Below are 25,090 nucleotides of genomic sequence, written 5' to 3'. Positions count from 1 at the left end.
TTTATACTTGAGCAGTCTCGAGTTTCTTCTTCAACTTCTACAGGTTGCTGCGTTTTGTATTTAATCGCAGCCGCCTCTCATCAACATCAGCATCAACATCGTTGACTATTCTGCATATACATCAAGCTAACGTCGAGGCCCTGGGCAGTCTATACCCTCGTTCTCATTACCACCAACAAACCACAAGAGGAACCCCACGATCAGCTGGTTCTACATCATGATGGGTCTCTCCTCGGTCCTCACGACCACCCTCCTGGCCTTGCGCCTCTTCTCTCTGGACGCGCTCGCGGCTCCTACGCCCGATCCCGTGCCCCAGGCCGCCACCCCCGGTGCGGCCGCCGGCTTCTGGGTCTCGACGATCGAGCGCCGCGGCACCTCTGCATTTGGTGATGCCAACTACAAGATCTACCGCAACGTCAAGGACTACGGTGCCAAGGGCGATGGCTCCAGCGACGACACCGTTGCTATCCAGGCCGGTAAGAGCCCCCCCCCTCTGTTCCATCTCTTGATATGCGTAAGAGCTAACTCATGTATCTAGCGATGGACGACGGAAACCGCTGCGGCTTCGGCTGTGACTCCCAGACCACGACGCCTGCTCTCGTCTACTTCCCGACCGGCACCTACGTCGTCAGCAAGCCCATCGTGATGAAGTACTACACTCACATGGTCGGAGATGCCACCGCCCTGCCTACCATCAAGGCGGCTGCGAGCTTCACCGGCATGGCCGTGATCGATGCCAACCCGTACGACAACCAGGGCAACAACGCTCACACAAACCAGAACAGTAAGTTAACCCTCGATGACTTGTGCGTGTTGTGAAAGTCCCCCCGTTGCTAACCTAGCCCCTTCTCTCTCTTAGACTTTTGGAAGCTCGTTCGCAACTTCAACATCGACTTGACTGGCATGCCCTTCACCTCCGGTGCCGGCATTCATTGGCAGGTCGCCCAGGCCACCAGCCTGCAGAACATCGTCTTCAACATGCGCACCGACGGAGGCGAAGCCAACGTCCAGCAGGGTATCTTCATCGACAACGGGTCTGGCGGCTTCATGACCGACCTGACGTTCAACGGCGGCAAGTATGGTGCTTTCATGGGATCGCAGCAGTTCACCACGCGTAACCTGAGTAAGTCCTCCACTCCCCCCTCCCATCCTCCCATTTTTCCTGTCTACCCTTTTGTCCATCTTCCTCTTTTTACGGCCCAAAACTGACGTGTTGCATGCACAGCCTTCAACAACTGCAAGACGGCCGTCTACATGAACTGGAACTGGCTCTGGACCTTCCAGGACGTCAAGATCAACAACTGCGGCGTCGGTATCGACATGTCCAACGGCGGTGGCGCCTCGCAGACGGTCGGCTCCGTCCTGCTCCTCGACAGCGTCATCAGCAACACGCCCGTCGGCATCCTGACCGCCTACAGCCCGGCATCGTCCGCGACCAACGGCAGTCTGATCCTCGACAACGTCGACATGTCGGCCAACGTTCCCGCCGCCGTCCAGATGCTCGACACCAAGGCCACCATCCTCCCCGGCAACCAAAAGATCGCATCTTTCATCCAGGGCAAGACATACACGGGCGCCGCCGCCGGCAGCGGCAAGGCTGTCCAGGCCGCCCAGGACGCCGTCGTCAAGCCCGCCGTCCTCCTCGCCTCGGACGGCAAGGTTGTCACGCGCAGCAAGCCGCAGTACGAGAAGGTGCCGGCCAGCTCGTTCCTCAGCGCCAAGGCCAACGGCTGCAAGGGCGACGGGAAGAGCGACGACACGGCGGCCATCCAGGCGCTGTTCAACAAGGCCGGCCCCAACGACATTGTTTACTTTGACCACGGCGCGTACATCATCTCGGACACGGTCGAAGTGCCCAAGGACATCAAGATCACGGGCGAGGTCTGGCCTCTGCTGATGGCCAACGGCGCGGCCTTCAAGGACCAGGCCAACCCCAAGGTCGTCTTCCGTGTCGGCAAGCCTGGCGACGTCGGTACGTTCGAGATGAGCGACCTCATCATCCAGACCCAGGGACCCCAGGCCGGCGCCATCCTCATGGAGTACAACATCGCCGGGTCCACGCCCGGTGCGGCCGGCCTCTGGGACGTCCACTTCCGCATCGGAGGCAGCGCCGGCACCCAGCTCCAGTCGGACAAGTGCGCCAAGAACCCCAACGTGACGGCGCCCGCCAACCCCGAGTGCATCGGCGCCTACATGCTCACCCACATGACGGCCGAGTCGTCGGGCTACTTCGAGAACACGTGGTGGTGGGTGGCCGACCACGAGCTCGACCTGCCGGACCGCAAGGCCCAGATTAACATTTACAACGGCCGCGGCGTGCTCTGCGAGGCGACCAAGGGCACCTGGTTCTGGGGCACGGCGTCGGAGCACAACGTGCTGTACAACTACCAGTTCAACAAGGCCTCCAACGTCTACATGGCGCACATCCAGACCGAGACGGCCTACTTCCAGGGCAACCCGGACGCCAAGACGCCCTTCACCGTCAACCAGGCCATCCTCGACCCCAACTTCGACACCTTCTGCGCGGGGCAGGGCAACAGGTGCGCGCGCACGTGGGGCGTCCGCGCCATCGACTCCAAGGACATTCTCATCTACGGCGCCGGCCTGTACTCCTTCTTCGACAACTACGACCAGGTGTGCGTCGGCCAGAACAACTGCCAGGACCACATGGTGTCGCTCGAGAACAGCGACGTCAAGTTCTTCGGCCTAAGCACGAAGGCGGCCGTCAACATGGTGACGGTCAACGGCAAGAGCGCGGCGCTCGACAGTGACAACCGCAACAACTTCTGCGCCACCGTCGCGCTCTTCCAGGCGCCGTCCCTCTAGGAGAGCTCCTGCGCCTACTACGAAGCGGAGGGGCCTTGGGTCCCCGGCCCATTCCCGGTCCACGAGCCGTCCTAGGAGAGGCCCCGGTACGGTACCTCGCCGCTCCCGAGCATGCCGGCGCTGTCTCCCCTGGATTCGTGGCTGGCGAGGACGGCGTACGAGGACGGCTACGATTACGCCCAGAAGCTGATGATCGCGAGCCGCCGCCATGCTATTCTCGGATAGGCGTGGCCATCATCCGCCACCCCTCCCACCTCCGTGGTCCGTGGTGTGTCAGTCCAGTGGCGTGTCAGACGCGTCTTCCTTTTTTCTCATTCTTCTTCTTGTGCCATGGAATCCTGGCAGGAGGCACATTTGCATTATGGGGGTTGGAGTTTGGGGAGGAGGGTTTCTAGAAAACGAACGAAGGATTGTGCGCTGAGGATCCACGAAATACGGGATGGCGGGATTGACTTTGTTGTTTTGTTGCCCTAGAGGCAACCTTGATACCATCCATACATACAAAATCTGTTTGGTTTGACTGATTCTTGTCCGTTGAATGTGATGTCAAGTCGGTCATGAGCCCTGCCTGTCTTGAGTGTGATGGTATGACACGAACCCCCTCAGCCACAGACAACACAGAACATGTTCTTACCTATTCTATATGAAGTTCCTTGTTAGTCCTTCAAGGTAGAACCGTAACCGACTGGCCGATCGGGCTAGTGTCGCCACTGGTTCTCTTCTTGACTGTGATGTTCTGCCGCGATGTGTCCTTTCTCATATTCCGGTACGTCATATGTCATATCCGAATATTCAATTACACAGCAAGCCTCGGCAAGTGACATTCACCGAGATTAGAAGATGGGGATTGGCCAGTCGGCGTTACCCGGTGACCGACTCTCTGATTTTTTGCCGCTACGCTTCACTAAAAAGTACGTACCCTTCCAGGCTGATTCCTCACGTATCGGCAACGTCATACTCTCTGCCCTGTCGATTTCTTCCAAGCTCCGGCCTTCGTCCACCCATCCCGCCGCCAATTTAAACATTGTCGTCGCTTGCGATCCTCTTCCTTCGTGGCCCTCCTTTGCCCTTGATGCGATAACACACACTTTGCGCCCTCCAAAACGACTTACGATGGACACACCACCAGCACCCAGCATGCGGTCCAAGACTAGGCGCGCACTCGACGAACTCAACGGCGCCACGACTTCGCCCCCCTCGTCGTCCCCCAGGACGACGCGAAACAGCCCCTACTTGCCCACGCCCACCGAGACGATAGTGCTGGCCTCCTTCCCGGTCATACTCTTCTTCGGTACCGTCTTCTCGCTGCTCTCTCCCGACGTCCGCGCGTCGCACTACGACGCCGCGGCGCAGGCGCACTCCCAGTCCACGGCGCCGTCGTACTTTGCGCGCAAGTCGAACCTGTTCAACATCGTCTTCGTCAAGCGCGGCTGGTTCTGGATCACGGCCGCCTTCTTCGCCTTCGTCCTCACCCACCCGGCGACCAAGAATATTACGACGCGCGTGCAGGCCACGCTTCGCTGGGCGCTTGTCACGACGTGGTGGTTCTTCGTCACGCAGTGGTTCTTCGGCCCGGCCATCATCGACCGCGGTTTCCGCTGGACCGGAGGAAAGTGCGAGCTCGTCGAGGAGAAGGTTGAGATGGGCGAGGGAGACGCCAAGGAGGTATTCACTGCGGTCGCGTGCAAAGCCTCTGGCGGGCGCTGGAGCGGCGGGCACGACATCTCGGGGCACGTGTTCCTCCTGGTATTGGGCACCGGCTTCCTCTTATCCGAGGTCGGATGGGTGGTGATGCGCTGGAGGGGGTCGAGCAGAGAAGAGCGCAGCGTCGTCATGACGGACGGCGCCATCAAGACGGCCACCGTCGAGTCGCAGGGCCTGCGAGGAGAGCCCGTCCCCGGCGACGCTCTGGGCTTGGGCGGCAAGTTTGCGGCTGCTATCATTGGCTTGAGCTCTTGGATGCTGCTTATGACGGCCATCTACTTCCATACCTGGTTTGAAAAGGTACGTGATATGCTACCCATACCATATTGTTGTTAATGACCTTTCTAATGCATACAACAATAGGTCACCGGTCTTGTTACTGCCTTCGTCGCGCTGTACGGCGTATATATCCTCCCTCGATTCGTCCCGGCGATACGACAGGCTGTTGGCCTGCCCGGAATTTAGACCGCGAATGATACAATGAGAGGCCCCATAGCACCGGGTTTGATGTCAATATAATGCAACCAACATCCAGTTTCACTAACTTTGATGCCATGTCGTTTCGTGAAGTGTCCTTTTCTGTAATGGTTCTGCCTCTCCACTAAGACATGACGTTCCGGATAGCAGCGTTGACGGAGTTGCAATCAACCAAGAGACGCTAGCTGTCCACAAGCAAGCAAACGCCCCTTTGTTGGTTGTACGTGTCTTTCATTCGCCATCTTTGTTCCTCTGTTCTTCTGTACGGTGTAGAGCCCATGTAATAATGGCGAGTTTCGGTGACCTCGGTGTAAGTGGGGGCCGAGGTGGGGTTCCTTGCTCATCCCGGTACGTACTTCTTCTGGTGATAGTGCTATTGCTGCTGCCGCTGTTGCGACGATGACCTCATTTTCATTCTACCTACATACCTACAACTTCGCAACACCACCTGGCAAGTCGCATTGTCCCCACCAGCAACCATTCAGACCTTGTGCTGCACGAAGACATGTCGCCTATCAAGGCCCCAGCAAACCTGCCGGAGCTCGTCAAAGCAGCATTCGCCAAGGCTCGCTCTAACGGCGACCTGACCTACTATGCGACCCAGGCCACCGTCCTCGACGCGAATTCAATCCCTGTAAGTACCTGTCTCTCGTGTGCGTCGCCGCGCCTATGTCTTGCATGAATGCAATATTGACTAACTCTTCGTTATAGTTCCAGCTGAGATTCTCCCCCGCCCTAGCAAACAAGCCGGCCGCACCGAGACCGAAGCCCGACGAGCCACACAAACCCTTCGACCCGTTCGAGAGCCCCGAGAAGGGCCCGCTGTTCATTGCCGACCTGCCCGAGTCGAGCCACAACCTGGTCCTGAACAAGTTCGCGGTAGTCCCCGAACACTTCATCTTGGCTACCAAGGCCTTCAAGCAGCAGAACCATCTTCTCGAACCCGATGACTTGGCGGCAACGTATGCCTGCATTGAGGCGTACAGGCGGTACCACGGGGACGGCGAGCTCTACGCTTTCTTCAATAGCGGCCCGCACTCGGGGGCGAGCCAACCACACCGTCACATCCAGCTGTTGCCAGTCGCGCGGATGAAGGATGGGCTGCAGGATGACTCGCGGTGGGATGTGCTGGCGAAGCAGCTTGGCTCGTTCGACGTCCCCGGGCTGCCATTTGCGACCTTTGCAGACAGGATCCACCGTGACATGACGCCCGAGGAGCTGCATGCCATCTATCTGTCGCTTTTCAAGTCGGCCGTCGAGGCGGTCGAGGCCCACATCGGCGCGGTGGACGACCCCGGCAACGACGACGCCTCCATCAGTTACAATCTTGCCATGACCAGTGACCGTTTGGTCGTCCTGCCTCGATTGGCCGAGGGGGCAGCTATCTGTCAGGACGGAACGCCGGTGGGCAAGCTCAGCCTCAACGGGACGGTCCTGGCGGGAACGGCGCTGGTCAAGAACGAAATCGAATGGAACGCGCTGAAGGCAGAAGCCAATGGCACCATCCAATTGCTGCAGGTGTTGTCCAAGATTGGCGTCCCCGCGGATGCGTATCACAGTAGAAAGCTTTGAAGCCGGGCAGAGGAAAGGGAAAGAAAAAGAAAAGAAAAAGAATAGGAAAAGGAGGGGGCAAACACACATCTACACACGTACACACATGCACACGGCTTGCACCCAAAAGTATACGCAAGCAAACATTTTGCCCAGCGGCAGGCGTCTAACTAATTGAGTACAAACATGGAAATCAGCCAACCTACTCGGCATCCTAGGTTACCGTCGTCGTTGGCATCGACATATCACTTGTCAGAATCCTACAGCTCCCCCGATCTCACGATGAAGCAGGCAGGCCCAACCCGACCCTGCCCGCACCAACACTAATATCCTCATCGACACCGACACCGTCGGCTCGTCGCTCTGGACCCTTACATCTGGCCCTCCAATGCGGCCAAGACGAGCTCGTCCCATTTTTTGCGGCAGGTGGCGTTTCCGAACAGGTACGAACCGCCGTTCCGCTGGATGTACTCGGCCACCTGTTTCCAAGGGATCTTGGTTGAGGCCGGGTCGTTGCCCTTGGCGAACTTACGGACGGCCCTCTGGAGCAGATGAACCTGCAGCCCAGAATAGTCAGACGAGCCCTGAAAACAAACGTCATGAGATGGGGATACTCACGTCCTTATCGGTCCACTCGGGCTTCCGGACCCTCGCCTCCTTGTTCTTTGTGAGCGTGCGGTATCGACCGCGAAGCGTCGACTCGGCCTCGGTGAAATTGCCCTTGACTCGGATCTCGCGGTATGTCAGCCCTTCCTGCTTGGCCTTGAGCAGGTATTCGTCCTTGGCCGAACGCTCCGTGGGGTCCATCGGAGAGGCTTGTGCCGGGCAGGGCTTTGACTGCTTTGACTGTGTTGGCCGCGGCTCTGACTTGTGTGCGGCGGCGGCGGATACGGACTGCTTACGAGACGGGGAACCTCGACGGCGAGAAGAACTGCCTGGACCCGTCCGCGAGGACCGCGATTGATCGGGGAGTTCCCTTCGTGGCCTCGACGACAGCATGTGCCGGGTTGCTGGATCGGCCTTGATGCCGCTGCAGCCGCCGTGATTCTCCAGCATGGCAGCCCGCACTGCCTCTTCGTGACCATCCATATGGCACTGGCCCTCGACAAGCTGTTCCTGCGACGTCGCAAAGAAGTGGAGAGGAGCAGGCTCTGAGAAGGCCGGCGGCGATGGAGGAGCCCTCTTGATGTTATTGTGGAGGTCCTCGTGTACCATGGACGAGTTGGTGTAGGACGAGTGGGCGTAATCGAACTGGTCCGAGGGACTGGTGATGATGGCGGAGCCGTCGGCCGGGGCGAAGGAGCACGACGAGAAGCTCCCGAAACTTGTACCAGCGTCCGAAGAAGCAAATTCTGGAGAGGATGTAGGCATGCCCTGGCCCATGCCGTTTGATAACGGCATGTGAAGGCCATCCATGGGGGCTATGTCGAACTGATATTGCATTGGTGCGAACATGGACTGGATGTCATTCACGTCGTGGACTCCAAATGGCGGCTGCCAGAGATGGGTGTGGTCCACGACGGGTCGCTTGTTGCCCAAAGAGCCATCAAGCCGTTGGGCTCTCTGATAGAAGATGCCATGATCATGGTCAGCGTAGGGGCTACCCGCGGTGCCAGCCAGATATCTGTTCCTAAGCTGCTGGGCCTAATCACGGGGACTAACGTCAGTAACGGCGGTCTTGATCACATATCAGATGAGGCGTTGGGGAGCGAACGGGGAAAAAAAGAGGGGGAGGGGAGGGAGTGAGAAAGGGGAGAGAAGCCGCCAACGCACCTCGAAGCTGTCTTGGATTCCGTCCGGTACGCTGGCCAAAGACCAATCCTCGCTTGCCATGACTCCCGGTTGCTGTGTCGGTCTACCGTGGTGGCTCAAAGGAAACTTGCCGTTTCGCACGAAGAACTTCTTCTGGCGTCGGTCGTTGAAGCGCTGTTGAGCTCTGGCTTTCATGTCCTGCTCAAAGGCGAAAACGTCCAAGCCATGGTAGCCCAAACGGGGAGGGGCGTTCATAAACATTTTGAACGAAGGACGGATCTCGGCCAACTGTCGAGGAGCTACACCTCTCACAGGATGACAGAGACGGGATGTCGTGGACGACAAAGACGACGACGATTCCTCTGGGTCCTAACTCTTCTCACCGCTCCTTCGCCTGACGATGGGGTTCTATCGGTGCTCTGCGGCTTGTCTCAACTCGCACGCACGCACGATGTCGTCTTCCGGCGCGTTGAAGAAGGGGAGGATGTGGGGATGGTTTCGGCGGTCAATGAAGAGTTTTGGGCGGCTGCTGGTATTGGTGGCCCTGTGGGTGAGATGCAGAATGCGGCGTGGGGTCCTGCGGTGTTCTTCGGATGCCTACAAAACCTATATGGTGTTCGCCGCGACGGCAGAAGAGCGGTATAGGTGGACGGATGATCCACGGCTACCAGCGGACGGGTGGCAAGGTCGAACCTGTTCTTTCACTCTCTCCCTCTCCCTCTCTCTCTCCCGCTCTGCCAGCCGTCAAGAGGATGTATGGATGGACAGACGGACGAATCGATGGATGGATGGGATGCTTAGGATGTCTGGGTGGCCAATGAGAAGAGACAAAATCCCGTTCGGTTACTGTGGACGAAGAGGTCCGACTTGCGGCTCGAGCTCAAGGGGAGGTCGGGTGTCAGGAGTTGTGATACGATAACCATTCAAGAGCCAGGGAGGCTGGGAAACCGGGTGTGTGCGAAGACAGGACGGCGAGCCACCACAGAGGCCAAGACGAAGGAATGGAGATCTCGGGAGAAGAATGAATGACACACGGTGATAAGAATGATAAGAGGGAAAACAGAAAGACGGACGGATGAACGGGCTGCTTGATTGTTGTTAATGGATCAAGACATCAACTCGGTTTGACGGGAGAGGCGTTCTTTTTCAAGTACGTAGGATACGGGAGGGTGATAGAGAATCGACACCGAACCGATGAATCCCCCCTCGTCTTTCGAGGTTCGACCAAACCAAACACCCGCGGGACGATGAAATCACTTCCCTTATCCCTCCCCTTCTCATCATCCATGGACTATCCCACTCCCCTGGTCTCCTGCCTCCCGCGCGAGATGACTGACCCAGAACGAGCCTCATACATTAGATTGATGGACCTCGCCGGATCCCTTTCGAGCAGCATGCGTATCCGAAGCCGACAGGCTTTTTGCCATCCGGCTGCCGATTCGGCCGTCCCCCGGGCGAGAGATGGGCATGACGGGATCTGTGCGGCGGTGGTTCTCTTGGTGACTCTGGCGAGTTCTATCTGCGTACGTATGTATCCCTGGGGTCAAGATGCGGCTTCTGCTCAACTGGAAAGGGCCGGGGTTGTCAAAGTTGTCAGATTTCAGCCTCTTGACTCTCGTCTGCCCCCGCCAAACATGACTTTATGCATGGTAGACGGTGGCCGAATCTGCGGCCCGGAGCACGTGTAGGCGAGCGTGTGTTGTTTGTGTGTAGTGCCCTCGCGGATGGATGGAATGGGACTCAGAGGGGCAGGGGGGGCCAGGCCGTGTCTTTTCAATCTACAGACGGGTAGTTGGAATACGCTTCAAGAGGGCAAGGTAGGGTCATCTACCATCGCCGAGCCCTAGGTCCCACCTCATCGTCGGCGAATTTGGCTGAACCTGGCCTGGCTTGATTTGCATATTCATGATATATGATACGCTTGTACCGGTACCGAATCCTTGCCCCAAGTGAGATCGTCCCGGGCCAGAGCGGCTGGGTCCCTCCCGATCCCGGGTTATCTCTTGTCCCTGGCCTAATCCTCACGGAGAGCGTTTACTGCTGGGTGGCAAGGGTAGCAGGGGAAAAGGGGGTGGGAGGAAAGATGACAGACCCGTTCGCCATGGCCAGGGGTCGTAGGCGTTTGGTGTCCTTATGCGGGTGGCAGACCTCAGACCCTTTCTCTCTCTCCCCTCTCTGCCCCATCTCTTACCATCCGTCGATTTCTGCATACCTGGGCTGTTCTAATCCCGGTACCTTGGGCCCTCCCTTGTAGAAGTGAGTGAATAAAGAAAAAGGAAAGAAAAGAGGAGACCGGGCTCATGCAGGAAAATACCCACTTACCCGGCCCTGGTAAGCATAGCGGCCGTGGTGGCTTGGACAGTCGGCCGGAGCCCCGAGCTCTGTTACCGGTGTTACTAGGCCCGGCTGAATCTCTTGGCCTGTTGATTTGCCACAGCTTGGCCCAGTATGTCATGCATGGGGAGGGGTGGAAAGGGAGGTGGAGAGGGGGGTGGCTGTTTACCACTCACTCCGCAGTGTGTTGTCCTCCTCTATCAGTGGAATAGGAAGGATACGAGAAGGAGAAAGACACCATGGCAGAATTATTCGGCCGGAAAGTGTTCTGGATGATGGTTTCTTGCTGGCGATGAGATCTAGATCAGCTGTGGGGACTGGGGAGAGAGGCGCGCCGCCACGTCACTTTGAACCCGTTTCCTTGCCCGGATCCCACGGGGCACCCGCCTCGATCATGCATCTTGGGTGGAACGGAAGCAACATATAGTTCTGACTCTCCAGAGATGGTGTTTATTGTTACACATTCTTCCAAGCATGATCGGCGAGCTAAAGAGAGTGAAAGCGAAGAGCCTCACTCACAATAGAGGCAACTAGACTGGAGAAAAGAAACATCCCCAACCTTGAACAATACGCTTCCCTTCCTTCTGTGTAATATTGCGGGCACATGGAGTGCACCTCTTCCCATTAACTCGGCGCCGTGACAGGGCTGGGATCGTGGTCCACGTATGGTTCGCTTTAGGAATACACTGCATGCCGGCAATACGGCAGCTTCCCCGGGCCAGCGTCTCCGATCCTTGAGCAAGGGGCGGTCGTGGCTAAGGGAGAAGACAAGGATGTCAGGAAACTTGCATGGCGTGTGGGGGTTGAGTGACCCAGTTGTACTTGCTGGCCAGCGGCCGCATACAATATGCAGACGACATGTCTGAGCGGTTCCCGTATCGTTGGGCATGTACGTGAGCAAATCGGGCCATGAGCGGATTGGATCGTTTTCATGGTGAGGAAACGGAGGGGAGGAGAGCAACTTGGCCCCTCCCCCCCCCCCCCCCCCCCCCCTTCCTCGCCCGATGGAGAGAAGAGCATGTTTGGACGAGATCATGACTTGTCATTTCCCATCTTCATCCAGTGGCAATCGTGATGAAATCTCATCTTCCTGTTTGCAGTGGCCAGAGAGGAGCTTGGGTCGATATATCGATTCATCTTGGGGAACGAGATATCGGATGCCGATGGGAGGCGGACGGGACGGAGTCAGCTCCTGTTTGCACCCACTCAACAGATGGCTGCTTTGGAAAAACATTCACTTTCTTTTCTTCACCCAACCGAGTCTTTGACAGAAAACGAGCCAGAGTCCGAGGAGGACAACTAATTGATTGTCCAGCGAGCAGCCCAAGAAAAGATGAGCCTCAGCAACCTTCGCCCCCTTGAAAGGTTCGGGAGGCGTTCATGCCATGTACAGCCAGCTCACTGGCCGTCACCGGTCGTTCTTAAAACAGATCAGATATTCAACATGCAGGCTCTTGGGGCTTGCATACACAAACCTGCGTATCGATGCGCGTGGGCATGCAGAGCCAACAACTCAGCGGCCAAAGAAAAAAAAGCAAGGAAGGAAAAAAAAGCCAACAACGGCTTGCATGCGCTAGTCCGGATCGCCCGCTCCCGTCCGCGGCCGTGTCCCCTGGCCCCCATCCTTGAAATGCTCTCTGCGTGTCGATAACCACCTGGTCCGAATTGAGAATCCTCCACATTCCAGTTGTGTCTACTTCACATGTCTTCCAGTTGTGGAGGGATGGAGAGCCCAAGGGCACAAAAATGTGACACGGGGGAATGTGCGTACACGATTCTGCAGACTGTTCAGTGTGTTCGTACAGGAGGGAAGGGTGGGACCTAATGCGGTTCTTCTGCTCAACGATGATGCGTACCGGCAGGGGGGGGATTGAGGGCCACAATCACCCAGCCGAACTGGCATGGCTGCGGAACGGCAACGCCGTCCAGTAATAACGTTCCACTGTTATATGATTTGAGACCTGTCATAAGTCGGGTCCCGTTAGCTTCGAAGTCATGACGGCGGCTCACGGCAGCACGTATCAGATGGGGAAGGGGTCAGAGATCGAACTGGGCACTGAGCTGATGGTGCTGGCGTGGCCGCCGAGAGCCCCATGGCCTCATGCTACTAACATCCGCTTTGCCATGGTGTTGGGCGGAAGCCTGTCCAGGGTGAGGGGGGGGGGGGAGGGGGAGTTTGGTCAGGGTCTTGTCATCTAGATGATCTCGATGCAAATTGAGACTAGATCGCCCGCATATGAGAGCTTCGGGATATTGGATCGGGAGGAGGGGGCATGAACTAGACGACGGGGGGTGTTTGTGTTTTGCGAAATGCAGTGCAGGATGGCACGGTTCTTCCTCTACCGAGTTGTATATTCAAGACTTGACTGGATCCATGTCCATTGACGCTGCTTCAAACGGGCTATGTGAGGTTCGGCTGACGCTTTGGGAAGTATGAGAAGAAGAAGAAAGCGACAAATGGTAATATTGGACACAGTAACCGACGATCTTGGTTCCAACTCCCAGGAGAAGTCAACGACACACTTGGCGTTCTCTCCTTCTTGCTCCCCTCCGCGGGCTGTTTCTCGGATGCCTCCGTGGCGGCCACCTTTCGTGTCCCAAAAAACAATATGCCCTCATTCTATCTTTTCTCCTATGGTAGTTACTCCATGGCAGAACTCCATAATGTCAAGAGGAACCCTCCCCCCCGAGTCCTCGGACCACAATCATGGAGGTCTACAATACTGTTTCGCACGATTGCTCGCTATCTTCCAAGTCAAATATTAGATTTTTCCATTCGATTGTGCCTACCAGCTATCATACAGAACCCCTTCGAGTTCTCGGCCTTCTATTTGCGAATATCGTTTGATGGCCGTGCAAGCAGCAAACGCCACCCCGACGAACCCACTGTGCTGTCAGCCGTCGCCCCCTTGCGCCCATGTTCATGAATTCTGCGTCGTATCTACTTTCTTTTCAAATCATTGTCTCTTTTTCCAAGGTTCATTTGAGAGGAATTCAATCACAGAGGCCTTGGGAACAATGCTACGAGTTCTCGTTGGCGCCATTCAGCACAACCTTCCTGATATGGCTTCGTCTGTTAATGGAACGAGAACATGGGCTTTTTTTAGGCAACAAGATGTGTATGCGGGGTTATCAAACCTTAAATGGAGGTAGCCTGGTGATATCGCAGTGTATCTTTTTTGTCGGCATCGAGGATAGCTTCAGAATCGTGACTCTACACCACACTGGCGACAGTCCTTGCTTGGCTTGTAGTTTGACATCTTGATCAGTCGAAGAAACCAGCCCATTCGGCGTACTGTTTATTCCAAGGGCATTCACAGCGTGATTTAGGGCTGTTGAAGCAAAGATGTGTACTTACTCGGAACTTCAACAACACTCAGTGTGGCCCAGAAAAGAATTTTGAAAGCGACCCAGAAGAGTTGAATACATTGTTTCTCCAAGGACGAGGGAAGCCTAAGTGTGCATACTCGGCTTCTTGGGACCGAGAAATGGAGAGCACACCCCAGTTTTTTTTTTTGGTTTCCCTGAATCCCAGATGGCGACGACGTCCCGGTCTCGCTTTCACGATACTTGAGAGCATATCAACGAGTCGGCTCGATGTTTGGTTACATGGAAATGGCGCTACTGGTACTCAAACACACTACGTTTTACGTGGCGAATTCAACCAAACCGCGGAACGAATGTGACTAGGCTGTTTGAGACGTCGAGGCCGGAGTGTTGACCACGAACCAAGGGCCAACCGGCCAACTGGAAAAGCAAGTTAGCTGGTCAGTCTTGAGGCACTGGATGATGGCGGCCGTCTTGTGTTTCAGGAAAGACTGAAGTCAGATGACGGCTAAACAGGCCATGGCCATTGATCGGTAGATACCTAAAAATACAATGAGAGCCACTTCACTTCGACGAAGAACGCTTGCCATGTTTCCTCATGTAGCCTCTCGCCACAACCATCTTGATCAAACTGCGCATCACTATCTCTCACTAACACGCCTCTCGTGTGTTTGAACCAAGACCACTGCGCCAGAAGGGGAGTTGAAGTCGGACAGCCCTGGATTCGGGTCCAATCAAGTATTGTCCTTCCGCCAGGTTCGCCTGACCTAGGATGAATTCGGGCGTGATTTCTTTCCGGAAAACTTCCGCAAAGCTTCGCAAGTGCATCGTTAGTGTCATCTGAAGTTCGTCGAGAGTGAGACACGCCCCTCCATGGACAGTGTGTTGTTCCTCTTTTAAGTTTTCCATCATCGCCTTCGCCTAGCGAAAATCCAATTGCGAGCCATGATTCATACACGAAATTCGTCTTGCCACTCAGGGCCGCGTCCGCAGGTGCCCGCTGAAAAAGCAATTCAAGCGCCGGCCAGGCCCTTTTGGGTTCTCCATGTGGAGTTGGGCCGAGTGCATACGGAACAGCAGGGACCAGTGTCCGTGGGAAGCATAACGGACGGCCCGTTGCCAATCTGCCGCTGGAAATGAACAGCCTGATCGAGATCTGCGATAGTTGATGAGAATACCCTCGGGAAAACGGCCCTGGCGCCTCGCTGTGAATGTTTAGTGATTGAGCCAACGAGAAACTCTCATGATTACAGTGTTGTGGCATTCCGAGAGTACACAGTCTGCAATAGTACAGTCTCTAAGTCCTGAATTCTAACGAGACTACGACAGTTTTAGTTGTCAGTTGGGGGAGGGTGTTGAAACAGCTTCCAGCTCTCACTCAATGAGTTGGTCGGTTTTCTTCGGTAAGTTTGCCCTGAACTACCGCCTTCGTAAACTATGAAGGAGTGTTCTGTATAGTGTGAATGTAAGGTCCCATCAAAGCGAACGGCAAACTTTTTCCTAACGTGGAACAATGGACTGAGTGGCAGTTATGGTATCTCGATTCCTTGAAAGATTTCTTTTGGATAGTAGTGACCTGGGCGGAATCCGTGAGACTCGGATTGATCCAAGTTTCCCCAACAAGCTATGCCACGGGCCGCATCAGTTCAAAAGAAACTACAAGGTGTTTTGGTATGAGTATGAGAATCTTTGACCCGGAAAACTAGGCACCCGTCGAAATTCGGTATCATCAAACCTCAAAGCTCGGATCTTGTATGAAGTGGATGAGTCTCTGAAATCGCTTCGAGTCAGCGGGATCTAGATGCATGGCTAACAGCCGCCTCAATTCCTCCATGGCTAAACGCACAGCTAATACGGCCTTTGAAAGGCAACAAACCAGCCGGTCATCACAGTTTAATTTCTGAATAAGAGACAAAAACCTCGGCACCCAGTTCCCGTAGCTTCATGCACACAATCAAAGAAGCAAGGGGTCACAAGTACGGGGGAGCGGAGATCGTCAAAGCGATCTGCACTAGTCATGGTCAGGGGTAACTTGCCGCAATCATGTTTATACCTGTACGAAACAGAATTCTGGGAAGGCCGGTCGGTATACGATTTTCGTTTCCCCCAAGCGGCTTCTGGACCTGTCAATCATGGTATATCGCAGCTTGACACTTCCACTAACGCGTGGGCTGCCGCGTTTGATGCAAGGAACTCGGTCCCATCAGGTAAGGGTTGCCTGTCAGCTCGTGGCAACCTAGATGGTGTGACACAACCCGGCCCTTTGGGATCGCCCATGATCGTTGTCCAACCCAAGGGGCAGGCAAACCAACTCGTCGTTTGCTGGCCGGTATGTTTATTATTACGAGCGAGCCTGTCAGCGTCCTCGGGCCCCGAACCCGACGGCCACGGACATCTTGGAGAACCGCAACCTCCTATGATTGGATCTCCGAGACAGATGGTGCAAAGTGTCGTCTACAGAGTTCAGGGGAAAGTTTAGATTTGCTTGGTGAAACAAAAAGCTTAACATGGCCGTAGGCAGTTGATTGCTCGACAAGGCTTCAATAACTGGGGCCATGAAACATACCTTGAAGCCAAATCGGCCTCCAAAGCCCGGATCTGTCGCCTTTTGCGCCTGCGATTCTCTTTTGACATACATTGAAGCTTGTGTTTGCCGTTCCTGACCTGTGCCTGAACCCCGCAGCCCTGACTCCGATTATGAAGGAAAGAGAGATAAGCTGTTTTTGAGAAAGCAAAAAACGGCATGGTTTGCCGGGCGGTGACGTCTCAACTAGTGGTGGTGATCTTGGCATTGCGATAAACAGGGACTCGATCGAAGGGGCTTTGCTTTCGCGCTTGTCCATGTTCGTCGCATCAAAGGAGGTTTTGGCTGTCGTGACGGACGTTAAAGATGGTGGAACTGCTGGCTTGATTGAAGCCGTCTCTGTTTCTGCCTCTGTTTCCGTGTCTTCCGATGTTTCGTTTCTACCAGCCAATGTAAAAGGCGGCCAAGCTGGTGTTATCTGCTATTTTTCAACCCATCTCCTTCCACCTCATCCTCGATTTGTCCCGAGTCCAATATCGCCGCCCTCCCCCCCCATCAGAATCCATCATGACCGGACTGCAATGACACATGCGACCTTGACGCAGTCCGTGCCGCCTCCTTCCGGGCTTATGCCCTACTGCTCACCAGCTTTAACTGCTGAATGCGGGTTCGACCACATGATGGCGGAGGAGCTAAAGGGGTGCCACTGGGGGACACAGCCGCGCCGAGTTGCAACACTGCAGTCCAGTCGCTCTGTGGACGCAGAGCTGCTGTCCGATCACGATGGTGTAAGTTGGTTTAATCCAGGTTCCTGGGTCCGACTAAGTCATTTAGGGGCCGCCTATTGACACGGACGATATGTTTGCGTGTTTGCCCGCAGTTTGGTCTTGGAAAGCAGGATTCGGTCAGCTCTGCAGCTCAGTTTCGAACCAACACCAAGGCTTTGAATGGCCTTGTTATCCTGGGTGTCAAAGACTCTCTATCCCAGATCTTTTGAGCAGTGAACGCGAGATTACGCAAACATATCTCTGCAGCCAAAGCAGCGTGGCTACTCCCGGTAAGCAGACCAGCTTGGACAAGCTTCACGTTGTTCCTGGCCACGGCCGTATCACTTCCGTTCAAGGTGTGTATCCTATTCGCACCCTGAACATCAAATCCCCTCAAAACAGACAGTCAGTTACTGATATGTGTATTAAGCTTTGGGCTCTTTCTCCAGACGACGAACGTGGTTTCACAAAGAGCACAAGACAGAAATCAACACCGAGACCACAGTCATCATGGCCTGGATTTTCGCTTCTCAGACGACGTTGAGTCTTGAAAACTACTGGATCAGACTTCTCTCTCCAATCCTCATCTACCTGGTCGCCAAGTACATATGGCGGGCCTTTCTCTGTCCTCTTGCCAACTTCCCTGGGCCACGAATGGCTGGCATCACCAAGCTTTACGAGGCTTACCATGTCCTGATCAAGAATGACTGGCTCGAAAATCTTATCTCACTGCATGTACAATATGGTATGACCCTATGATCCGGGCCGAGATTTTGAATTCTGGATGGCTAACGCTCCGCCATAGGACCCGTCGTCAGGATCGGGCCCAACGAGCTTCACTTTATCGATCACAAGTTCAGCTTGGAGCACCACAAACGCCCGGATCTCCTGAAGTGCGACAACTACTACGGCATTCTCAACAAGCTTCTTGGAGGTCTGGTCAGCCCTAGTGACCATTCAAAGAGGGCAGCGTCCATGCGCCCTATTTTCTCTGGGCAGACTTTCGCCGAATTTGCCCCAACAATGGACAAGCACATCGAATCCCTGCACTCGCGCCTCACGGATGCCGCGGCGGACACCGAGGCCGTCAACCTGACTCACTTCCTCTGGGCTTACACCAACGATGTCATGCTCTCGTACGTCACCGAACAGGACAATGGATGGCTGAAGAACTATGATTTGGGAGCCGTCCACGACACCACGCGCGCCTTCAGTGCCATCGACCTCGCCACGATTTTCCGGTGCATGCCGCCCCTCAAGATGATGCTCGATGTCTTTCCTGCTATTCGGTCCTACTCGCCTCTCGGCTGGCTTGATGAAGTGAGCCACCTCCTGTGTCAAAGCACATCCATCTGGAGACTTTGTTGCTGACATTTTTATTAGCTGGTTGCTTCGCACCTCCGACCAATCGTCAAGTCTTGGGATGGCGAGAACAGTCATCAGGGTATCCTTTCGCGGATTTTCAGCGAGATTGGAAACGAGACTTGCGCCGTACAAGAGTCGTCACAGGCCATCTTCATCGGCAATGAGTCGCTCCTGAGTAATTTGACATTCGTGGTTCATCATCTGGTCAAGAATCCGGAATGCGTAAAGAAGATCCGGGCCGAACTAGATACCCTGGACATCGGAACGTACGGCCATCGTGTGTGGAGAGACCAGAAGATTTCCGGCCTGAAATACCTTGTACGTCATTCTGTCGGTATATGTCATTGACAGGGCATCTTCTCACTCCCGAAACCACAGGACGCAGTATGCAAAGAGTCGACTAGGTTGAGCTCTCCAGGCTGGCATCGGCAACCGAGACAGAGCCAAACACCCGTAGACTATCACGGCACAATAATTCCTGCAATGGTAAGAATTCTCTCGGGGGGTTTCGTCTACGCGAGCTACGTTAACCCACTGCAGACCAGCCTCAGTTTTACTCTGCACTTGCTCGAGCACGACCCCGAGCTCTTCCCCGAGCCGGACACCTTCAAGCCCGAGCGGTGGCTCGGGTATAGCGAGGAGTCCAAAGCAGCCCGCAGTCATTCCGTCACGTTTGGAACCGGCACCAGGACATGTCTGGGGCAGCAGTACGTTTTCTCAACGACTTACACCTCGATGGGCTCTCTTACTGACCTTGCGTTACCAGCATCGCGAACAAGGTCCTGCGTAAGACGGTCGCTTTCCTTGTTTACAACTTCAATATCACGTTATGGAATGAGAAGCTCGATAGAACTGAAGGATACAGGTACTTGAGTACATACCCCAAGAAGGGCCACGAGGGTTACATGAGGGTTCGTTTGAATCCGCGGTTCAGTTGCGATTCATAGCGGTTACGAAATTTGCTTCACCAATACTATTCCCCTCTGCAAAGTCTTTTACGCTCCGGTTGCCATCCACATACGAACCAACCACTTCGAGACTACGATATTGTTTTGTAAATACATTCTCAGAACCCTCAATCTGCTTCAGTTGGCATCGTACCACAGTTGGGTTGGTTGGTTTGTCGCTTCCTACGGCTTGGAGTGCTGTTCGCCCGGCTGGACCGACGAAAACAAACAAGCATATGCCCCCGGAGTCCCGGACGGTGACATGACGATAATACACGAGAAGCACTCAGTTTCCTATAGTCAGGTTTCTTGGAACGCTCTTATAGTAAAAGCCACAGCTGCGGAGGGTTCACAACCTTGTTTCGGATTCTACAGCTCTGTAGCGTTGATTCACAAATCCCACTGCCATACGGCCGCCCGTCAAGCCCGCGACAAGTGGTCTGGGCAGGTTTGCTGCTTCATGAACGACCGGTTGCGGACTACCCACCAGCCAGGCTCATGGGATGGAAATCTCCGGCAGAACCGTGTAAACCAGCCAGCAGCTGCGCCAGTGGGCATTGGCATAGTGACCGAAGCTCGTTATCTGCCCCTACCCGCTGCGTCCATCAGCATGATGCCCGCCCCATAATACTGTTCTACCCCTCAATATGACTGAATAGGAACAGCCGGGGCACATCGTCAGTAAACGCATTGAACTGGGGCGATGATTGTGAGCGGCATGCGGGATCTCCCACGTGTTGGCGAACCCAGTCCCTGTACCGACATGAAATCTGGCCGTTGGCGTCAACCCCAACCCAGTCTTGGCAGATGTTGGACGTTAGAACGAGCGCAGGGCCGGTCTGATTGCTCGATATTAAGGTGCCCTGTGCCGTAATCTACCAGCACTAGAATGGAGTTTTCCATCCTTTTGCCGTTCCTAGCGCGTCTTGCAGTTGTTCGAAGAACAGTCTCGGTATCCCAAGCTACCTGAGTAGTGCTTACAGCAAGCGGATCAATAATGCGGTTTGTCCTCCACGGCAACCTCCCCTTGCTCACTTGAGTGACTCGCAGGACCCGTCGTGTGGGAGACATGTAGACGGAGAGCTCTTGCATGAAGCGGTGGAAATGCTCAGTTCAAGGATTGTTTGCTTGGAATTTGGAGTCCTTCCGGGGATGAATCCGTGCCAGCTTTCATCCTTCGGGCAGGGCTCTAGGTCATCTACCTATATATCATCAGACCCTGACCAGCATTCAGTACTTTCACCAGGAAAGTGTCCCTAATAGTGAAAATCATGAATCGTCTATGTATATATATATGTGTTCACACGGGGTATCTAGGGTGGTTGCCTACGACTCACTTATATCCCGCGAAAAGTCCTGGAGGTCCAATAAACAATCCGTGCCAATTGGAAGAAAATATAGATGACCTTCGCGCGATGTGTTAGTCCCACTCCTGATCGATCTGACCTATCAGCCGATGCTCATTCTCGCAGCCTAGTCGTCCCATTCCTCATCCAACTGATCTATCAACCGATTCTCGTCTTCGCGGTTGCGTCTGCTCGGTGATCCAGACAGATGACTGTATCCCCGCCTTCCAGGCAAAAGTTGGGCACATGAAGACGTTGCGATGACGAAGATGTCCTATACAGCAGTCAATACGGGTCTAGAGAGATCGAGACTGCTGATCATCTACGTACACTGACAAAGCTCCAAATGCCGGCCCACAGACTGTAGTTGGGAAGCTGTCGCCAGCCACGTGCATGCGCAACAGTTCTTTGGTAGAAGACGCCACCGCCAAAGTAGACGAGGACGGCAATGACGAAGATGATGGCGAAGACACTACCGGGACCGACGCTGCCCGGTTGGTGGGGTTCCGCACGGGGGCAAGCGTGCTGCGAACGAGCCTCGAAGAAGTAGGCGCAATCATCAGGGTCGGAGCCGACAAAAGAGATGTGGGCGGCTCCGCCAACCTGCTCGGTATCGCAGTGGAACGAAATGGTGGCTGATTTGCGACGGGGGGTCGAATCTGAGCCGTCCTTTTGCGCCGAAACCTTCTTCTCGCTCTTGCCGAAGGAGCTGAGAGCCGTCGTTTCGTCGTCGTCGACATACTTGTTATAAGATGCGCCGTCGTGGGCCTTGGATCGCTTGGACTTGGACTTGTCGCATGGCGAGCCGTTCTTGTACTGGAGAACTAGTATACGCCCTCGACTCTGAATGTCCATAGACGATGAGCTGAAAGTTGCCATTGTCAGCTAGCTCCCACTCGGTTCCGCTGTTGAACTGATTAAATGCTCACCCTATCGAGTAAGTCTCCCCCTTGTATGTGTAGTACGCGCTGACATTCTTGGCCTCGCTCTTTGTCAACCCTTCCACGTCATCAAGCGCTTCAAGGACAGGAGCGCAGATGTTGAGAGTGAAGTTGCGGCCATAATCCCAACCTCTAGCGTGGTAGTCTGTGGTGACGCTTCCCTTGGACGACTTGCCCTCCTCGGTCTTGACGGCGATGTCCGGCCGCAAGTCATAGAAAGCCCCAGTGCCGCTCTTAGATGCTGCAGTACATGCCGGGGGGCTTGTAGTCGTAGAAGGTGTTGAAGTGTCGGCGGCGCGAGCTGTTGCAGCTGCTAGAAGCAGAAGTAGAGTCGAGGAATGCGGGAGGTGCATGATTATGTTTCGGCTCAATGCCGGGGAGGAGTTGGAATGAGCGTCAATGTTCGTTCGCAACGGTGGGAAGCGCCTCGGGGCGCAGGGAGGGGGGGATGCGACAGGATGCGACAGGATGCGACAAGATGCTACGACATCAATTGACAACAGGCGACTGCTGGATAATCGATGTTGAGGCGAGCGATGCAGCAAGTGCGCTGTGCGACAGGAACGAAGATGGCAAACGTGGTCGGAGTTCAGTCGAAGAGGAGGGTTGTCGAGATGCGGAATGCCAGCTTGGTCACATCAATTCGTCAGCCGCCGAATGCAGGGGAATGACGGGAGTGACCAGACTGCGGGCATTGATTGGTGGATGAGCTTCCTTGCAGCACCGCCGGAAGTAGAGCAGCGGCCAGGCTGCAGTTTCCGGAGCGGATCCCCACCTACAAATCACGTGGTTGACTCCTTTCGGTTGTCTTAGTCAGCGATTTAAGTTAAGCGGGGAGCCGACTTACGACGGGTACGCATCCGTGCCTGCTGGCGCGAAGCATTTTGTCCATTCGGTGCTTTCTTTCCCTGCAGGTAAGACGGAAAGGATTCGGTTTCGAGATTGAAGTCGCCGAATCAATCATATCAGGGGCATGACATTGCAGTTGCAACGCATATGATTAGATAGAGCTTCCTTCAATATTAGCATTAGAGCTCTTGAGCTCTTGACTCCTTTATCGTCTGTTTACCTACCTGCCTGTTGTCCAACCTCTCTCCGGGCGCCGATTCCTCGGTGGAACCATTTCCCCGGGGGCACTAGAACTAGAACGCGGTGGGACCCAATGAGGAAACTAGACTTTTCTTAGCGTCATCGAATCGGGTAAATGAGGTCACCCGGAACACCAGAGCTCCGGCGCAAAACACTCCTTCACTGCCCCTTGACCATCGCGTTCGCGTTCCTTGCCGCCGCCGCCGTCATCGTCGTCGCTGCGGGGCATTCGAGCGCTCTTCCTTTTTGCAAAGCCTAATCGCAACCAGTAGCAGCATCACCAAACCTGCCTTTCAAATTCCCATTACACCGACCGAAATCTGCTTCACTTGTCACGAGCCGGGAAAGAACCAACATGGCGAACAAGTCGAAAAGAGCCGTTGCTGAAAAGCCGCACGGCTACGAATTCGGAGGACCGTAAGTGAACTTGTGTCCCAGGCCCATCCTGGCGTCACGACACTCCGGCTAACGCGTCTGCACAGCATCGGCGCCTTTTTCATCTCCTTCGGCCTCCCGATCCTCGTCTATCTATTCACCTTCGCCTGCAATGATGTCTCTGGGTGCCCCGCGCCTTCCCTGTTGAGCCCCTCGACCTTGAAGCTCGACCAGCTCAAGCGCGAAGTCGGATGGCCCGAGGAAGGCGTTTGGGGTCTCGGAAGCATCGAGGTAACGGGCGCCGTCTTGGGATACTACCTCTTCAATGCGATCCTTTACCGCATCCTCCCAGGCGCCGAAGTTGACGGCGTTGAGCTTTCCTCGGGTGGTCGTCTCAAGTACCGTTGCAACTGTATGTGTTGCCCTCCCCGAGCCCGTTGGTCTTGCACAGACATACTGACAGCTGCAGCCTTTGCTTCCAGCATGTTCATCCTGGTCGTTTGCCTCGCCGGCACCATCGCCCAGGGCGCCGAGTTCCCCCTCTGGACCTTCATCACCGACAACTACATCCAGGTCGTCACCGCCAACATCCTCATCGCGTACGCCCTCGCCGTCTTTGTGTACGTCCGGAGTTTCGGTGTCAAGCCAGGCAACAAGGAGTTCCGCGAACTCGCAGCCGGTGGACACTCGGGCAACTTGATTTACGACTTCTACATCGGACGGGAGCTGAACCCTCGCGTCACTCTTCCGATCCTCGGCGAGATCGACATCAAGGAGTGGATGGAGATCCGACCTGGCCTGCTGGGCTGGGCGCTGATGAACTTTGCCTGGATGGCCAAGCAGTACCGCACCTACGGCTTCGTCACCAACAGCATCGTCTTCACCTCGGCAGTGCAGCTTGCGTATGTGATTGACTGCTGGTGGAACGAGCCGGCAATCCTGACCACCATCGACATCACGACGGACGGCTTCGGCTTCATGCTGTCCTTCGGTGACCTCGTCTGGGTCCCGTTCGTGTACTCGTTGCAGGCTCGCTACCTGGCCGTGTATCCCACCTCGGTCAGTCCCTTGGGCATGGCCGGCATCGTTGGGGCCATCGGTGTTGGGTTTTCCATCTTTCGCCTGTCCAACAGCCAGAAGAACGCCTTTCGCAGCAACCCGGACGACCCCAGCGTGTCTCATCTCAGATACATTGAAACCAAGGCGGGCACTCGGCTCCTCATCTCGGGCTGGTGGGGAGTCGCGCGGCACATCAACTACCTCGGTGACTGGCTGCAGGCCTGGCCATACTGCCTACCTACGGGCATGGCTGGATATACCATCGTCTCTGCCGGCACGGGGCTCGCTGAGGCTGGGATTGAGGGAGCCTTCAAGATGGCTGACGGCCGGGAGGTCATCCAGGGTGCCGCGCGTGGATGGGCAATTCCCATCACGTACTTTTACATTGTCTACTTCGCCGTCTTGCTGGTTCACCGGGACCGTCGCGACGACGAGAAGTGCTCGCGCAAGTACGGCGAGGACTGGGAGAAGTACAAGAAGATTGTTCGGTGGAGAATTCTGCCTGGTATCTACTGAGCAACTGCGGGTTCTTAGTCTCATGTTTTTCGGAACGCAGGCCCGGGGACGGAAACTGAGGAGAACCTCTTCGGTCCGTTTCCCTCGAGTCATGGATCCCGTGGAGCTTCGTGGAGGTCGTGGGGAGCATGCCCTGATCTGGGGTCTCTTTTTTGGGCGAACTTGGTGGGCACTGGCGTTAGGCATCGGT

The 25,090-nt window shown here is 55.3% G+C and overlaps 5 protein-coding genes across 5 annotated transcripts; 3 read left to right on the top strand and 2 right to left on the bottom strand.

The window, feature by feature from the left end:
• Positions 1-217: 217 nt before the first annotated feature.
• CH63R_03462 (Glucan 1,3-beta-glucosidase) lies at positions 218-6,579 on the top strand (the record flags this gene model as incomplete). The annotated part of the gene is made up of 10 exons (XM_018298437.1): positions 218-476; positions 539-784; positions 860-1,123; positions 1,226-2,767; positions 2,812-3,094; positions 3,529-3,592; positions 3,739-4,830; positions 4,894-4,925; positions 5,464-5,641; positions 5,719-6,579. The coding sequence occupies 10 exons, from the start codon at positions 218-220 to the stop codon at positions 6,577-6,579; spliced, it is 4,821 nt and encodes a 1,606-aa protein (XP_018163253.1).
• Positions 6,580-6,929: 350 nt separating this feature from the next.
• Positions 6,930-8,571, bottom strand: CH63R_03461 (uncharacterized protein; the record flags this gene model as incomplete). The annotated part of the gene is made up of 3 exons (XM_018298436.1): positions 6,930-7,115; positions 7,177-8,202; positions 8,332-8,571. 3 exons carry the CDS (start codon positions 8,569-8,571, stop codon positions 6,930-6,932), a joined length of 1,452 nt encoding a protein of 483 aa, XP_018163252.1.
• An 8,782-nt stretch (positions 8,572-17,353) lies between these two features.
• Positions 17,354-19,574, top strand: CH63R_03460 (Cytochrome P450; the record flags this gene model as incomplete). Its single annotated transcript, XM_018298435.1, has 7 exons — positions 17,354-17,618; positions 17,693-18,007; positions 18,068-18,582; positions 18,646-18,945; positions 19,006-19,113; positions 19,168-19,334; positions 19,394-19,574. 7 exons carry the CDS (start codon positions 17,354-17,356, stop codon positions 19,572-19,574), a joined length of 1,851 nt encoding a protein of 616 aa, XP_018163251.1.
• Positions 19,575-21,047: 1,473 nt separating this feature from the next.
• On the bottom strand, positions 21,048-22,214 carry CH63R_03459 (Vacuolar sorting receptor; the record flags this gene model as incomplete). Its single annotated transcript, XM_018298434.1, has 3 exons — positions 21,048-21,194; positions 21,251-21,785; positions 21,850-22,214. 3 exons carry the CDS (start codon positions 22,212-22,214, stop codon positions 21,048-21,050), a joined length of 1,047 nt encoding a protein of 348 aa, XP_018163250.1.
• Positions 22,215-23,305: 1,091 nt separating this feature from the next.
• On the top strand, positions 23,306-24,900 carry CH63R_03458 (Delta(14)-sterol reductase; the record flags this gene model as incomplete). Its single annotated transcript, XM_018298433.1, has 3 exons — positions 23,306-23,367; positions 23,433-23,737; positions 23,795-24,900. 3 exons carry the CDS (start codon positions 23,306-23,308, stop codon positions 24,898-24,900), a joined length of 1,473 nt encoding a protein of 490 aa, XP_018163249.1.
• Positions 24,901-25,090: the final 190 nt, after the last annotated feature.

The sequence above is a fragment of the Colletotrichum higginsianum genome, chromosome 2 (genome assembly GCF_001672515.1).
Source record: "Colletotrichum higginsianum IMI 349063 chromosome 2, whole genome shotgun sequence".
NCBI classification, from domain to species: domain Eukaryota; kingdom Fungi; phylum Ascomycota; class Sordariomycetes; order Glomerellales; family Glomerellaceae; genus Colletotrichum; species Colletotrichum higginsianum.
This window is presented reverse-complemented; position numbering and strand designations above follow the sequence as displayed.